Source organism: Platalea leucorodia (assembly GCF_965183815.1).
Source record: "Platalea leucorodia genome assembly, chromosome: 5".
Classification (NCBI taxonomy): Eukaryota; Metazoa; Chordata; class Aves; order Pelecaniformes; family Threskiornithidae; genus Platalea; species Platalea leucorodia.
In genome coordinates this window covers 91,688,859-91,704,960 of record NC_138827.1, presented here as the reverse complement: position 1 = coordinate 91,704,960, position 16,102 = coordinate 91,688,859, and the positions used below count along the sequence as shown (strand labels likewise).

General features: G+C 43.8%; 3 protein-coding genes across 5 annotated transcripts in view; 1 reads left to right on the top strand and 2 right to left on the bottom strand.

Moving 5' to 3' along the window:
• Window positions 1-531: 531 nt before the first annotated feature.
• CEP70 (centrosomal protein 70) lies at window positions 532-13,640 on the bottom strand. 2 transcript variants are annotated; one of them, XM_082311976.1, is made up of 16 exons: window positions 13,146-13,640; window positions 11,305-11,404; window positions 11,020-11,143; window positions 10,509-10,689; window positions 10,029-10,198; window positions 8,696-8,755; window positions 7,916-8,015; window positions 7,436-7,524; window positions 7,002-7,076; window positions 5,782-5,884; window positions 4,921-5,091; window positions 4,125-4,271; window positions 3,425-3,593; window positions 2,081-2,195; window positions 1,035-1,114; window positions 532-639 (listed from the first exon to the last, which is right to left on the bottom strand). In XM_082311976.1, exons 2-16 carry the CDS (start codon window positions 11,363-11,365, stop codon window positions 578-580), a joined length of 1,707 nt encoding a protein of 568 aa, XP_082168102.1. In that variant the 5' UTR covers window positions 11,366-11,404; window positions 13,146-13,640; the 3' UTR covers window positions 532-577. The 2 variants fall into 2 exon arrangements, with proteins under 2 accessions (XP_082168102.1, XP_082168101.1); XM_082311975.1 differs by lacking the exon at window positions 13,146-13,640 and adding an exon at window positions 11,892-11,950.
• FAIM (Fas apoptotic inhibitory molecule) overlaps window positions 12,155-16,102 on the top strand; it is an 8,627-nt gene continuing 4,679 nt past the window's right edge. Inside the window, exons 1-3 of one of the 2 annotated variants that reach the window (XM_082311978.1) lie at window positions 12,155-12,226; window positions 15,132-15,267; window positions 15,641-15,869. In XM_082311978.1, the coding sequence (XP_082168104.1) occupies window positions 15,157-15,267; window positions 15,641-15,869 (340 nt within the window). In that variant the 5' untranslated portion in view covers window positions 12,155-12,226; window positions 15,132-15,156. Of the gene's footprint in view, window positions 12,227-14,352; window positions 15,268-15,640; window positions 15,870-16,102 lie in introns of those variants that run through there. The other variant, XM_082311977.1, reaches the window with a different exon arrangement.
• PARP9 (poly(ADP-ribose) polymerase family member 9) overlaps window positions 15,862-16,102 on the bottom strand; it is a 16,418-nt gene continuing 16,177 nt past the window's right edge. Inside the window, exon 11 of the mRNA XM_082311965.1 lies at window positions 15,862-16,093. Within this exon, the coding sequence (XP_082168091.1) occupies window positions 16,066-16,093 (28 nt within the window). The 3' untranslated portion in view covers window positions 15,862-16,065. The remainder of the gene's footprint in view (window positions 16,094-16,102) is intronic.

Sequence of the window (16,102 nt, the reverse complement as noted above, 5' to 3'; positions counted from 1 at the left end):
TCAATGCCTTTCTAAACCTGACTTTTGAAATATAACTGTGCTAACTTCAATGGGCAGAAGCCCATAAACCACCCCCTGAAGCAAGTTTCAAATCGTTTTGGCCTAGATTACGTTAATCCAGTCTGCCTCGGTCCATAACTCCCTGAATAACAGCATCTTCATGTCCCAAACTCAGCTGAAGACATAAACGGCATTTTAACAGAGGCTCTTCAGAAAACCAGGATCGGCAAATGCTGGAAGCGCCATGGTAAAGCAGCTGGAGCACCTTTATCTCGTACAACATCCAAAACGCTCAGTGGTTGTGGTAGGGCTGGCTTTGCGCTGGGCTCAGTTTCCCAGCCTGATGCAGAGTGTGGTGGTGCTCTCTCAGCTTGTCACGCTTATAGTAAGTTTTTTTTAAATTGACCATGAAACGAGAATTAAGAAAAATGAAAAAAAATGCAGCAGCTTTTATTTATGTCAAAAAACCTGAAACTGTTGATGAGGGTAACGGAGGTTCGAGGTAGCTCACGTCATATGTCACGTCCTACGCATCGACAGGTGAGAGAAATCCTGCTGGAGAAGAGCAGGCTGGCTCCTAACCAGCTGCCAGTTTCAGGTTCCGCACCGTAGGTAAAATATCATCCAGGTTACTGATCTCTGAAACAGAAGGAAAAGCAAAATGCTAAAGCGTAGGTACCTAGAACATCCTCAAGTTCAGACAAAATTCGAAGTTAAATGTTAGAAGTACAGCTAAGGAATAAACTAAACTAAACTGATTTCTTTTCAAGAGCATTAAAAGGTGTGAGGAGTTTATCTTATGAGTAATACGATTGAATATATGCCACCCCATGTTCAAGGAAAACCAAGTATTTTGGTTTGTTTCTGAGGAAAGATGGAAAGAAGAGGAGAGCGAGGCAAAAGTTAGCACCTTCCCTCACATCCTCCTTGTGTTTCAGCGCACCAGGAGTAAACAAAACACTTGGTAGCTATTTAAAGCTTTGGGAGGAAGCGTTGGCATGAAGATAATGACAACTGTTGCAAATATTACTCACCTAGAAGACGGAGCAAATCTTGAATGAGAGCTTGAAATGGCGGAAAGAAGCACTCGTGTTCTTCTAGCTTATTGATTATGCTGAAATGCGCAAGTGAGGCTGTCAGGTAACAGGGGCAAGGCCAGTTTAAGTTCACCTCCGCGGCTGTTTTGCTGTACTATGGCATGACTTTCTGCAAACACCCCTACTTCGTAGCATATAAAACCATCTACACCAAAATTGTTCTCGGGTTCTGAAACCTGCAGCCAACAAGTGTTAGCTGTCAAAAGAAGATCTTTAATTTCACTATTTATCCCCTATATACATCCTTCCTTTCCTCCTTATGTGGCACCAGGTAATTTTTGGACTGGAACATGAGCCTACCCATGCTAACCACGCTGCCTGGGGGCGGCCGGTGTAACTGCCTCAGAGCTGGAGCGAGGACTCTTTTGTCAGCAGCCGTTCTCTGGTTAAAACCGAGGAGCGCGGAAAGGTTGAGGGAGCTCGTGTTGTTAACTCGGCGGGCGTCAGACGCTGCCTGCTGCAACTCATGTTTAGTACGTTTGCAGAGTCCGTGCCGAATGCAAGCTCTTAGGGCCTGCTACCAAGGCTACCTACGTTGTCAGCTGCTGAAGATGGAACAAGATTTGTCCAGCTCCCGACACACTGGTAGGCAGCTTGAGGCATACGTTCTCCTGGCAACTAATGCCCTTCCATACTGCAGTGGCACCTTGCGCCACTTTCTCCTCCCCGCCCACGTGCGGTATTTGCTTTGCCTCCTTACGAAACGCACGTCCTGTTAAGGCTGATTTGATCTCACCACCTCCATGCAAACCAACAAAGTGTTTTGGAACCTTCCGGCCTTAATTTTTCTCTTTGCCAGCTTTATCCTTTTGAAAGCATTCCAGATGTGTTGCACGTAGGACAGCAGTAACTCCTTTACTGTCACAGCTCGCTGACTTTGTAACAAATAATTAAAGTTTCTTTCAGTATCGCTTTTAGCCAGTTCTCTCAACTACAAAATTTGATGTTTGAAGCACGGTCACCAGTGGAACAGCCCCAGGTACCTGTGGACGTCTTGGGTCCCCAGAAGCCGCTGTACCTGCTCAGTCACGTTCTCGTTAATGATGTCACACAGTTTCCCAACAGTATCCACTACCACAGTGGGTGGAGCTGAACTGTCTGGAAAAACAAACACGTCATGTTTCTTCTAACAGTAGTACCAGGGAGGTCTCTTAGACACAATCCAATTCTTGCAGGTGCCCAGATTTTGTTCGGTTTTCACACATCCAGGCACACAAGTTCCATCATTCACAGAAAGCAGAAAATAAACGAGCGTTAGCTAGGAATGGTGAATCTCTCACTAATCCTTTAATGGCTAAAAAACTTGTCAGAGCCGCGTATTTTCAGAGCAGAGATGGCGCTCCAGTGCGCCCTACAACGTCAGTGGAAATTACATAGAGAGAGAGGGTTCTTCATTAAGTTCCTGTAACGCAGCAGAGGCACGGTACAGGGGCTAGGCCAGCCAGGAGCCTGCTCAATAAATACTCTGTTAACAGCCAGAACTTGTTTTGGTATTGGGTTTTACCTGCTTTGACTGCTGTGATGGAAGGTAACAGGCTCCTTGTCCTTGTCTCCCCCGATGGCACAAGACCAAGGCTCGGGGAAGGCATCCTTTGCGCTCCAACGGTTTGCAATTATGAGGGAGATGTGAGGCTTCCCCGTCTCCTGCGCGGGCCGGCGGCAGGGAGGCCGCTTCCCTCCTCGAGCGCGGCCTTGGCAGCCCAGGAGCCGGCCTCTCGGGCTGTACGCCCTACAGCGCAGCCACGTTACCTCTGCCTTTAAACCCAAGGGCAGCAGCAGCGGCTGCTCTCCAGAAGTGCAAACCAGAAGAGAAGGGCACTGGGAAGTAACCAAGTATGCCTCTGAGTACCGGCACTTCGTTTTTGGCAGTCAGCAACAACTTTTTTTACATTTGGCAACATAAGGAGGAAGTTTCTGAGGACTGGACATAATTGTACTTGAATGAATTACTGAGTAGAAATCTACAGCAAAGGCTGAGTTATTTTTTCTTAAACTTGGTATCTTTCAAGTAGAGAATGAAAGATGGTCAAGAAGAATTACGAAGTCAGCTCACAGGAAACAAAGCTTTATGAAAAAAAAAAATTTAAAATTCAATTTTACTTGTTATTCCTTTCTTCTGCCTCCCTGGTATTCCCCAGCAACTGCTAAAGGCTTACAAATAATGGGGGGTTGCTATTTAAACTCCCAATCGACAGCAACCTATTTTTATCTTCACAGTGAAGAATTTACCTAGTTTACTCCTATCGTCTATGAAGAGATCAGCCTTTCACTTGCCTTATTCTTCCTCTGGAGATGGTCTGAACAAATGCTAGGTGCTAAGTCTTTACCTAGTTCCAGGAGCTCATGGAGATTTCTCATAGCGTTGCTCATTTCCCCGAGCCTTGTGTAAACCTCGTTCATTCGGGGATAAACGCCATTCAGAGAATTCACGTCAAACAACTTCTGGAAGTGAGAGACTATGGCAAACAGGGTTGGTAAGGACGGTGTCTGGCTGTTCTGTGGCAAGCAGAAAGAAGAACTCATCAACGGTATTGCTTAACAAAGCAAGGATTCTTTCAAACCGTGAAACATTCTTAAAACTAGTCTATGAAGAAAAGCAGGTGTAACTTCCCTCATTAAATCACGGCATTTCAAATATTCTTAAATCTGAAGACCTATTTTAAAGAGAGTTTTCAGACACAAATATCCAGCAAACCAAAACCACTCTTTTGAAAGCTTTCTTCTCTGTTGCTTGGCAGGTACGTTTATGTATTCTCAGCGCTGACAGAGAAACAGACAGAACAGGGTAATACCCGAGGCTACAGGGCAATGCAAATTCATCGTTGGTCAAATGACTTGGATGAAAGCAGTCTTCTCCAAGGTGAATTTATCCATTACGTTAAAACAGGCTTTGACCATTGAATACCTTCAAACAGCTATTTCTTAAACCCCGCGAGGCTTTCACATGCGCAAGTCTAATCACTGTGTGAAGAATGCAGTTATGAATTCCACAGTAACTTGTGATTATAAACCCCTGGTAAGAATTACCTTTTCCTTATTTTCTATGTCTTCCAAAATTGCATCTACTATGAACTGGAGGTCTTCGACTCGTATGGATTCTCTGTTATCCTGTGGGTCTGCAGCGTGCCAGGGCACCAATTCCAGGGACAGTTTTCTCAAGGACCTATGCAAATCCTTTTGAAAGAAGGGAGGGGACCCAACTTATTTTAGTAACTTCTTAAAGTTGTTTTTATTATAGAAACACGCAGATTTTCTGTTTCTCATACGCAAAAACGTTCCAGTACTGGAGACAGGAAGGTTTTAGTTTTCATGGAATTTAAGCACAGTATCTTGCTTACATTCTTTGATTTAAAAAGAACACCGAGAGTCTAAAAATTAAAGTACTTCATATATTATAGTTTCAGTGAAACAAGAGGTGTTGGTCACAGCGAGTTTGGTTTTAACAAAATTACTTCGCTTGTATTTAGATCAAAAAGTTACTGTTCTGGCAAGACAAAAGGAAGAAAAAGAAGAGAACGCATCATCATTAATATGTGAAGTACATCATAGACTCTAAAGCGTAAGCGTCTTCTTAGGGACTCAGCCAGTGAACAAAAACATTTAGACGATATACAGAGAGGAATCTCTCTGGCCTGTAGGCACACTGCACGTTTTTCACTTTACTATGGTTTTAAAGTGGTATATAAATGGACAGCAAAATTATTTTTAAAATTTAACACCAAGTCAGGCAATAACAAAATCTACACAGAGAAAAAAACCCTTACATATAGGGAGAGACCGCGGGGTGGTCAGCAGATTAAAGCCAAGTACAAGAACGCGTTACCTTGAGGGCCATTAGCTGATCTGCCCACATTTCGATAGTGAGTGGAAGGTGCTCAAATCCACATTCCTGTCCATTCTCTTTAACGTAATTTTGCGCTGGCCCTTTGCTGCGCCTGTATATTAATGGAGGAGCTCTTGGACTTCGCAAAATAGCATCAATATGGGATAAAACCTTCAACACCAAATAACAAGTGTTATTGCTCAAATATGTATGCCATTTTATAATAAGATCCCTCTCCACCACAGTCATAACTGTCTAAACATTAAATCATAAATAGCTCCAGTAAGTTACTACTGATGAATTTTACAGATGCATTCAATATGTAACAGATTCAAAGATTTTAAAACATACTAGCTAGAAGATACGTAAAAGTAATGCAAACATACTTCCCTTTGAGGGATATTTAACATTTATCCACTTGAGGCATTGTTACTTCCACAGTTTACATTTTGCTAAGTTTTATTATATTTGTTTGGGGTTTTTTTTATTCAAAGAAAAATAAAAGCCAGTATCTCCTCGGTCATGTTTAAAACCATAACATAAGGATCTGTTTTGCCCAAGACCTTGAACAAATCCCCTGTCCTGAAAAGACTTCAGCTAAATCATTGATTTGATGTTTGCCAACCTAGCCTCTGCTTCCTTGCTGTATTTTCAGGTAGTTTACACTGAGACAGAACAATTAAGAACAAGCCTACATTAACTGCCAAATCCAGAACATTCTGCATCGTGTGCAGGGGACTTCATATGAACTCTTAGATTCAGAATAGCACGCTTCAGTTTACACAGGTAAACAAAAGTCATGTATTGTATTTCATTGTAACAGTGCTAGATACACACACGGTACAGATAAAATTTGCATACCTTTAAGTATTGCTGGCAAACTGCCTGCAGCTGATCTACTCCTGCGATACTCTCAGGTTCTTTCTTTTCTTCTGTTCTTTCTCCGGTGCTACTCCCCGAAGATCTACACGCCAAATACGTGCAGTGGGTTACACAAGTAGCCTTAGCAGGAGATACTGCTTTCAACTTGATTAAAGACCCAGGTATGTAGCACATATACTTACACCTACAAAGTAAAATCTCCATTTTATGATGCCTGCTAATAGAATTCCATCAAACTGAACTAGCTGAAGAATATGATACCTAATGTAAATATAACTAATTTATCTCAAGTCTCCAGGCTGAGGTTGTTCCAGACTGCATGCTAATTTAGAAGGGACACCACCAGCCGTACAGTTGTTCTGTGACCAGAGGTTCTGCTATGGCTGATGACTTAAAATCCAGAATTTTACTCAAAAGGGTCAAATTTCATGCGTGGAGTCTTTATCTGCTTCTGCTTGAACATCTTTCCTGGCTTACTATATATAGCTCGCTACCCTTCTTGTCCAATCTAAGGTGACTTTCTCTAAAACTACCGTCTAAATCATACCCGCTGCATGAGAGAAAAGACCATTTAAATATACACGACGTAAAATGAAGAACTGAACATTTTTTTAAAAGTTTAAGTGATGTCTTTTTCAGGCTATAAAATGTTTAGCATTCAGTCTACACATGCACAAATGATTAAGTGAAATTACAGATAAAAACGCTTTGTCAATACTGGATCTCTAAAACCTTCAATGTATTTTCTTAGCAGTGTTTCAGAAAAAAAAAAAAAACTAACTCAATTTCTAAGAATAATATGGACATAACTTCAGTAGCTGCAACGTTTTGCCAATTCATACTTTCTCATTCATAATCCATAATGTAACCAGCAGCTTTCTTCATAGCTCACGGAAGCAGCCAACGCCACAGTTTGGTCCTGTCCATATTGCCTGCGACAGCACTCAAATCAAATCCAGAAAGACGAAATGAAATAAAAGAGGCGCGCTGCCGTGCCCCCATTCGGAGACCATGCCGTCATTTCACAGACTCACAGGGTGTCTTTGGAGATACAGCAGCATTTGCTGCCCATAACCAGGCTCCGAGGCACAGCAACAGGTACATGCCTTACAAGCCACTACCTACGTTCCAGGTTACAGAGTATCTTTGCCTTAAGAAGTTCAGAGGAGTCATCAAAGTTCCTGAAGGAATATACTTACTGGCTAGTTTTCTTTAAAGTTTTCTCTAGTTTCTTCACTTGGTGCTTGTAAAGTTTTAATTCCTGTGCGGTTGGTCTGTTAGAAAGAAAAAGTACCATGTTATATGTCTTGCATTTGAAGGGATCGATAAAACTCAGCCAAGCGAAAAAGTAAGAAAGCTTTGCCAGTGCTGCAGCATCATTCTGGAAATGAAATTCTGCAACATTTCTACATCGCAACAAGAAGAAACAGCAAAATAACCATTAGCAGTTGTTGCTATTCACAGGGTAGGGAGGGAAGGTTGACTGTTGCCACCATATCTTACCTCTATGCATCGCTTTTAAAGGCAGATTTCATACCATATTTTTACAATTGCTGGTGCTTTCAGTTTCTTTCTTTGTAAAGCAAAGTCTACCCAAGTACCCTTACACAGAACAATACTTATCTTTCCTCACCTTATTTCCAAATCTTTCTTGAGATTTATATTTTCAAGCAAAAGCTGTTCATTCCTGGCTTTTGTTTCAATGAGTTGTTTCTGGAAAGACTGCAACATAGACTGCGTTATTTCTTTTATTTCACTCATTCCACAATCTACAAGCTTGAAGACTTTAAAGTACCTATGCGTTAAGAAGGGTTCCCATTTGCCTATATAGCAAGGCAGCGCGGATGAGGAATCAGTCGACTAAGATCAAGAGCCTGCTGCATTAGACCGCAGGTGGAGAACCTGTGATTAAGGAGGTCTACTCAGCAAAGACGGCTCACAACATAGTACCGAATCTTTGCATAAAGACAGCGAACCCTGCCCAGAGAGGTTACAAATTAAGATGACGTGATAAGAACAAGGGGATAGAAATCAAACACATATACGTTTCTACATGGCTCTTGAAGGATTACCACTAGAGATCCGCACTGACTTAATCTGAGCAGTTCCATACCGTGAGCAGTGCTCTATAATTAGGAGTAGCATCTAGATTTAAGAATTCTTCCTTGCTTTTTACTTCTCTCTGTTCCTGGTCTTCATCTTTTTTATATTGCCTGTTGGGAAAAATAGTTTTAGCTTACTGTAATTCATTACCTCAAAGATCTGAGTTGGCTTAGTTAGCAGTTGCATACGATAATAATGTTTCCATAAACTGCAACGTAAATAGAAGTTCTGCCCTAAGATCCACTGCTCTTCTCTATTATTTCTGGGAAGCCGTTTCATATACTAATTAAGTGCACTTATTCCTTGAGAGAAATTCCCGTACAAACAAATCCCATTTCAGCTTTCATCTCAATCATCTCAAATGATAGGAATGTCTCAGGTATCTGCTTGTTGCTTGGCACCATGTAGGCACCGCGACAGAACCAAAAAGCTGGTATTCCTTTTGTTTGGGGAGCTCAGCTGACTGAGCACTGCTAATGCAGTAATTCTTCTGCCTGTGAACCACGGCAAAAGGGGAAGGGAAGAAAGAAAAAAGAAAGAATTATAGCTCAAGTGTCCAAATACCCCCAGCTTCCCAGCTGTCCTGGCCTCCTGACTGAGCGGCTGCTTAGCCTGACTGACAACTATTCCCCAGATGAATCCAAACTTCCACAACCATCACAATCCTTTGCTGTTTCTTACATGCTAGTGACATCTGGAACACAGAATATTTACCATTACAAGCTTCAAGAACAGTAAGGAATAAGAAAATTTTGAACAGTAGGGCCATAAGGCATTAGATAAGACCTACCTTAGCTCCTTTTTCATCTGACGAATTTGAGATTCATAATAATCAATTAGACAAAGGAACCTGAAGAAAGGAAAAACGGTATTCTGAATTCCAGATATTCTCAAAAAAACCATGCCTGAGAGATACTGTGACCGCCCCATAGGAACAGGCCAGCTTACAGAACTGCACTGCACTTCAGAAGTGACCGCATCGAATAGCGGGTTCTCCCTCATATCAAACACACACAGTCACAGTTTTCCAAAACAGAAAAGTAGAGACATTAACTCTGTACTAGACTAAAAGCAGCAAAATTATTCAAGAGGAGACAAAAGCTAAATCCTCCTGACAGCCTCCTCATCTTGTGGCTATGTTTACCCAGCAATCTTAACAGCATGGCACAGTCCCGAGCGCTAGGGCTCAGCAACCATCGCGGGAGGTAGAGAGCACAGGTCCCACACAGCCGCAGAACATCCAAACTAAAGAAGAAACTAAACTAAAGAAGAAACTAAAGTGCTTTCAAACTAAGTGGTTGCAAAAAACAGAGCCACAAAAAACTGAACAGCTGAGAAACTGCTTTTCCTCTTGAGCAGTCCGAGATCGTCTGTTTTGGAGAGACAGATGAGAAAGCACAGCGAACCAAATTCAGCGATCCTTCTCATACAGTGAGGGCAGGAGAAAAGGGGTGCACAGACACAATCCCTTTTAAATGCTTCCCAGGTAAGCGTTACTAGACAGACCTGGAAAACCAGGCGACATCGGCACAATAACCTGATGGCTGCCAGAGGTCTAAGAATTGGCAAATCTCCGATTATAGCAGAACTGTGGAGACGTTACTGCAAGAGACATCGGCTTGGAATACTTTCTCAGAACTGTCACTGTAGCACCTGGGAAGCCTTACAGCAAGCCCGCAGGCAGCAGCTGCAAAGACCAGTTGCACTTCAGAAGTCACTGCAAACTGGACAGTTTTTTGGGATTGGTTTTTTTTTTTTGGGGGGGGGGGTGTTTTTTTAATTTACATTTTAAAATGTTAGAACCCCAGGATGAGATCACCCTAGCAGAAACTGCAGTTCCAGAGCAGAGTGAATCATTCCCTTCTCTTTGCTGACACCTAGTGTATACAGGGGCTGATAATTTTTACTTTCTGCCATAGATTTATCCAGCTCACATTTATTATACAAGAAAAAAATTACTGCATTGATGTACCTTTTCAAGAATTCCTATTTCACGCCGCACTCCTAAGGTCTCCAGCGTTTGGTATTTTTTTCATATAAATATCAAAAACAGTTAGTTACTTTAAAATCCATTCCTTCATTTAATGTTACAGGTCATTCACCAATATAAGAAAATTGCTTACTGCTGATCTAGAACAGACTTGGGAGCTCTTTTGCAAAACCGACAAAACATTTTGTTTTGAGTGGCAACGCGCCGTTGCTCCTCCATCCCAACTTTGCACAGCTCCTTCTGCAAACGGGCAATGATCTCTTCCTGTTCTTGAAGCTTTTCCTGCTGCTGTTGATATTTTGCCTGTGAAGAGATAATGGGAGCATTATGAAATTATTCTAACCCACAAGCTGGAGACTGTGCTGTACCTGCCCAAGTAGGCACCTGGTCCCAGGGAAGCTTAGTACTTGGTTCTTAGCCATGCTGAAAGGCAGTGGAAGAAGGATACAGATATTTTTCTAAGTTATCGCTAGAAAATTCTGTATGCATTGAAAAGTCCTAGCTATAAATAGTGTACTAACTTTGCTAACTTTATTTTGATCAATGTAAATATTTTTAGAGCTTCTAAAACAAGTCAAAAGTTTGAATCCTCAGACAGCACTGTCTGAATTACCTGTGAAACCTGTTGATCTTTTTGAAGTTCTCTGACTTGATTCTGTTGCTGGCAAACTTTAGCAATCGTCTCATCTTCCAGCTGACAAATTTTGGACTTAATGTTTTTCACCACATTTTCCAAATCATTAGCCCGTTGTTCTTGTCGAGATGCCCGACCTCGTTCCTGTCGTATCTCATCTCTGAAAAAAATAAATAAATGCTTGATTTAAACTAAATGCATTTCACTAAAGACAGTGAAGGAAGCACAGGCCTGACAAACATTATCTGATGATACTCAATGACAGCCTGTGGCAGCAGGTATGGGAAATATGCTGGTATGGGAAGCAGCAGATGATGAAATAACATAAGAGCTCAAAAGGAACGAGGCCAGCATTGCTGCATATTGGACAAAAATCTCAGGAAAAAGGTCTTAGGCCCTGGGTGTGACAAGAGCTCCAGCTGGCAGGAGATGGACACTGACAATGCTTTTGCTTTGCATTAGCAAGTAAGTTCCTTCCACTGCATCTTACCTAAGATGACGATTAGCCTCCATAAGCCCCTGCATCATTTTCTGCTGTCGGTCAGTGTCTTCCACCAGTGTTTTTAATGCAAGTCTTATTCCTAGAGAAGACTGACTGTCTAAGACAATCATATCTGGAGATACATAAAATAAGCAAAGTCATAATGAAAGGTTTTAATAGCTGAAGAAGGTTGCATCTCTGCTACCATTTGCAAGTGATGGCTTTAGAGATGCCTTACGAACTCAGGCTTACTATTTCCAAATACAAAAACTTGTAAAATTAGCATTTCCTTACCCGATATATTTCTGCAGCTTTGGGGGGCAGCAAGACTCACCGGTTTCAACCCACGACGCATTAATAGCTTGTTTAAGTTTTCCCATTCTGCCTTCTCCTGCTGCAGTGGGGAGAAGGGGAAGAAGAGACAAACCTGAGCTGTCGAGATCCGCTCACGGTCTCCTGTCCTTCCCGTTGTGCAGGCAGCGGAGGATAACAAATGCCCCCAAATAAAAACAAACCCCAAGCCCCCAGGGAGCCCCAGACACTACAGGAGGGCTTGTGAGACTTTCCAATAGGAGCTACCAAAAATATTGGGAAAGGGTGTACTTGACAATATACAGAACGCTCAGTTTCCCTGATCGCTATTAGAAAGAGAAATGTGTGCGATGAGTAAAATCTACCTTTCTGAACAACCCTGACAACGGGCCCCGGGTAACCCCCAGGCACCGGGGGTGCCCTGGGCCCCGACCCCCGCCCCAGCCCCGAGAGGAGCCCTCAGAGGAGGCGGGCGCCTGCTTCAGCGCTTCACTGTTCGATTGCTTTCTTTTCGTTCCGTTTTTAACCGCCAGGCAGTAACAACCGCCACCTCGGGTCCGCCACCGTACCTCTGTCATGGCGAGGGACGCCCGCCCTCGGACCGCCGGCGAAGGGGACCGGGCCCCGCGCCGCCGCCCGCCGGCGGCCACCGGGAGGCAGGAGAGGAAAGGGGTCGGTTACCAAGACGCGGAGCCTCAGCGGATCCCGGGGCGGCGGCGCGGCTGCCCGCGGCGGGAAGGCGCGGAGCCGGTCGGGAGGGCGGTGGGGAACGGCCCGCCCGCCGCCGCCGGCGCTGAGGGGAGGGCAGGGAGGCGGGAAGGAGGCGGGCGGCCGCGGGGCGGCGCTGGTCGTACGCCGCCATTTTGAGGCGCGGGGAGCCGAGGGGGAGGAGAGCCCCGCCGAGGTAGGAGTGGGGCCCGGAGCGGCGGGGCGTGGGGCCGGTTGCCCGCCCGCGGAGGCCTGATCTCTCCTCAGGCGCCTGGCAGCCGCCCTCCCCTCCCCTCCCCTCCCTTCCCGCCCCGGGGACGCCCCGATATGCATCGCCTGGCGAGACGGCCGGGCTGAGGGAGGGCTCCCCGGGCCCCTTGGAGGCCGCCTGGCCGCTACAGGAGGAGGAGGAGGGGGAAGCGGACCGCGTCTCCGGCGGCGGGTGGTTCCGCCTGCTGCCGCGGCCCGGCCCGGAGCAGGGGCGGGAGGTGCGGGGAAGCCTCCCTGGTCGCCGCCGGGCCGGCCGGGGGCTCGGAGAGGATGGAGGGTCACGGCGATCAGCACCGAGCTGTTTGAGGAGGGATTTAGAAAGGTGGCTGTCAGGACCTAATTTAAAAAAACCCCATCAAACCTCTTTGCTGGCAATAAACGTGGGCGGTGGGGAGAAATTTGCCGTCTCTGGAGCTCGCGTCCTGCCCAGCGCACCGGCCGCCGCTGCCTGGGCACGGATTAGGTGGATGCGGAGCGGTAATCCTACCCTAGTTTTAAAAACAAGTCCTTATGGATAAAGAAGTAAATCTAATTTGGGGCTGCTGACTTGATTAACGCAGCGGAGCGAGGCGGTCGGGTTAGCACAAATGCCCTGCCTTGGGCTGGAGGCAGCGGTGACGGAGGGCTAGCTGCGGTCGGCATCTGCTAGCCCTCTAGTAGCGTGCAGCTTTCCCTGCGGGCGCTGATGGTATCGGCTGTCAGAAAACATAAAGCTGGCCTAGAGCTTGGGTTCAGGTTTGATTTAAAAAAAAAAGTGTATTACCACATTACTATGATTTAAAAAAAAAAAGGGAAATTGCGTGTTCTGCGGCATTTCAGCCCTTTCGGCATCGATCCTAAATTACCTGCTAAAATTCACGCAGCAGGGTGGCGACTGCCAGGGTGCTGCCGTCTCTGTGGGTAGGCTGCAGATGTGCTCCAGTGCCGCCTCTTCTGGCATTTCATTTTGTGGCCGAGGCCACTGCTTGTGGCGACGAGCTGGGTCCGTCCTGAGCCCCCGCGCCCGCTCCTTGGAGGAGCAGGGGCCGGGGGAAGCGCCGCAATGCGCCCCGCCGGCCTTCCCCCGTGCCGCGGGATGCGAGCCTTCCGAGAAACCAACCCGGGCCTTTAGGAACAACCAAAACAACCTCCTCGGGATTTACTACGTGGGGCAGACTGCTCACTACTGTGAGAATTAAATCCTTAGATCTTTAAAACGTTTTCACTGTTTTTAAAACTTATTTTTCAGTTTATGGACAGAAGCATGTGTAATTACTGACAAAACCAGACAGTAATACAGCAGTGTACGTGAGCATGCTTTAAAATAGAAGCTTAAGACAGAGTGAAGGAGGTTTAATTTTTGAATGCACACTCCTCTGTTATGCTGAAGAGAGACCCTAGAACTTACAACTTTAATTCCTTTTTAACTGAAAAGTACAATTTATCAAAAATTCACTTATTTTCACTTACTTAAATTATGCTTATTGATATGCACAGGCAATGCAGATGGCTCTTAAATTAATTTGTTTAGTGAAAATAATAAATTAAAAATAAGTCAGCAGTGTTGTAAAACATGGTCGTGGTCTAAAAACCTCATAAGTAAGAAACAAGTGACATATTTGTGGTTCGCATAGACTTTATGACTGAATTGCCAGGTCAAATTGCTAATGCAATTGTTGAAACCTGCTGCAGTGGTTTGGAAAAATGAGTAGGTTGAAATTGTTGCCCGTGCTATTTCACTTTCCCTGAGGCGGCAACAGTCCCTAGTTTGTTACGGTTTGTGGCTGCGATGGGTAGCTCTGGGTTTGGTTCCTGCTTTGGTCACGTTGTCCATTTCTAAGCTTTTGCTGACAAGTTAGGCAAACCATTTTTCTGTCAAATAACTGACAAAGTTATGATGTGCTAATAAAGTTAGGATAAATTGCACTTACTAATTTTGTAAAAGAATATTTACGTTTGCCTTTCTGTCTAAGAGGAAAAATTATGTTTGTAGTTCATCATATATAGGGCAGTTCATGACACTTAAAAATGTCCTTTATCTTAAATGGAGAAAACGAGGAAAATTTAGGCCTCAACACTTCTATGCTGCTATTCTGCTTTTCTTTTTTTATTGCTGCTAATTGGATTAAAAGCCATTTTGGTTACTATGGCATCCCGTGAAGAGATTACTGTCTGTGACGATGAAGTAAGGTAAAAAATCAGAACTGTGGTATGAGCAGATTTGGAAAGATATCCACAGTACCAGTGGTCACTTATGACTGGATGTAAGCTTTAAAAATTACTTACATGAAAGGATATCTTGCCAGATCTCCTCCCCTGTGGGTGTTTGTGTGCGCGGAGTTGCATTTCTGAATGCTGTAGGTAATGTTTATGAGAAAGGTTACAGACAAATCTGTTAAAACAGATAATAGCTAAACTGGACATCCTGACTATTTTTTCAAGTTTAAAAGGCTAAAACGCTTTCTCAGAGACCAATCAAACTACGGTATTTTAGCACCTGGCAAGAGATCACAGAACTGTCCAGGAGCATCTGAATTCTAAGTATAAATTTGTAACCGTACTGTCACCTGAAACGGAAGCTGTAGAGGTTAGGTGGATATATATGCCTTTGTATGGTGTTTGTCGAAGTGAGCCTGTTTAACTGTCTGTTTGTATTTTGTGGTATTTTGTCATATTTGAATGTTTGAAAAACATGAAAATATGAGCAGTTCTGTAAGCCTATTCTTTCAAATCTCAATCTCTCTTTCAAATCTCAGGGCAACTTGCCCTGAAACAGTAAAGCTTTGAACTATAGAAATCTGTATTTTAACTCTGTCAATGACAATTAATTTACTTTGTTGGTGTTTCCATAGGTCTCGGTACAGCCACTTAGAGAAGATGACAGATTTGGTGGCTGTTTGGGAAGTCGCTTTAAGTGATGGTGTTCATAAGATTGAATTTGAACATGGGACCACTTCAGGAAAACGTGTTGTCTATGTTGATGGAAAGGTGAAATTGCTATGTGCTCAAAATTCACTATGATACAGATTATATAAGCGCACTTCCATGCGACAGGCATCAGAACAAACAAAAGACTAATAAATGCAAGTGAGGTATAACTTCAGTTGGTTAACTTTACCTAATTTAATGAACTGCCTCGTTCTTTTTTTTTTCAGTTACAATTAAGGTGTGAGTATTCATGAAGTGCTTTGCTGTCCTTGGGCAGAGGCACTCTAGACATACAAAATAGCGTGTATTCGTTCATTCTGAAATAATAGTTAAGTACTGAGCTGTTTCCCAAATTCTAGTTCAGTTTTTTTGATACTAAAACATGTATTCAGCTTTATCAGTTAATACCCATTGTCTTTGTTTTATTCTACAGGAAGAAATAAGAAAAGAATGGATGTTTAAATTAGTGGGTAAAGAAACGTTCACTGTTGGAGCAGCCAAAACAAAAGCTACTATTAACATTGACGCAGTCAGTGGCTTTGCGTATGAATATACTTTGGAGATCAATGGAAAGAGCCTCAAGAAGTATATGGAGAACAGGTCAAAAACAACCAACACTTGGGTTCTGAGCCTGGGTGGTACGGACTATAGGGTTGTTCTGGGTAAGTAAACATGGAGTGACTTCATGTTGCTGCTTTTCAATAAGCTTGTATACATTTAATAACTGGTCATTAGGAGAAAGCACAGTTCAGTGGCTAGCGCTGTTGCAGTGTAAAATCCTGAGTAGTCTGGAAGTTTGGAATTAGATGCCAAAGTCGGAAAAAATAATGGTCTTGTTAAACCTGTGTGAGCCTGCTGTCAGTGTTCTGTTCTACAGCAGCATGGTCTAGATTTA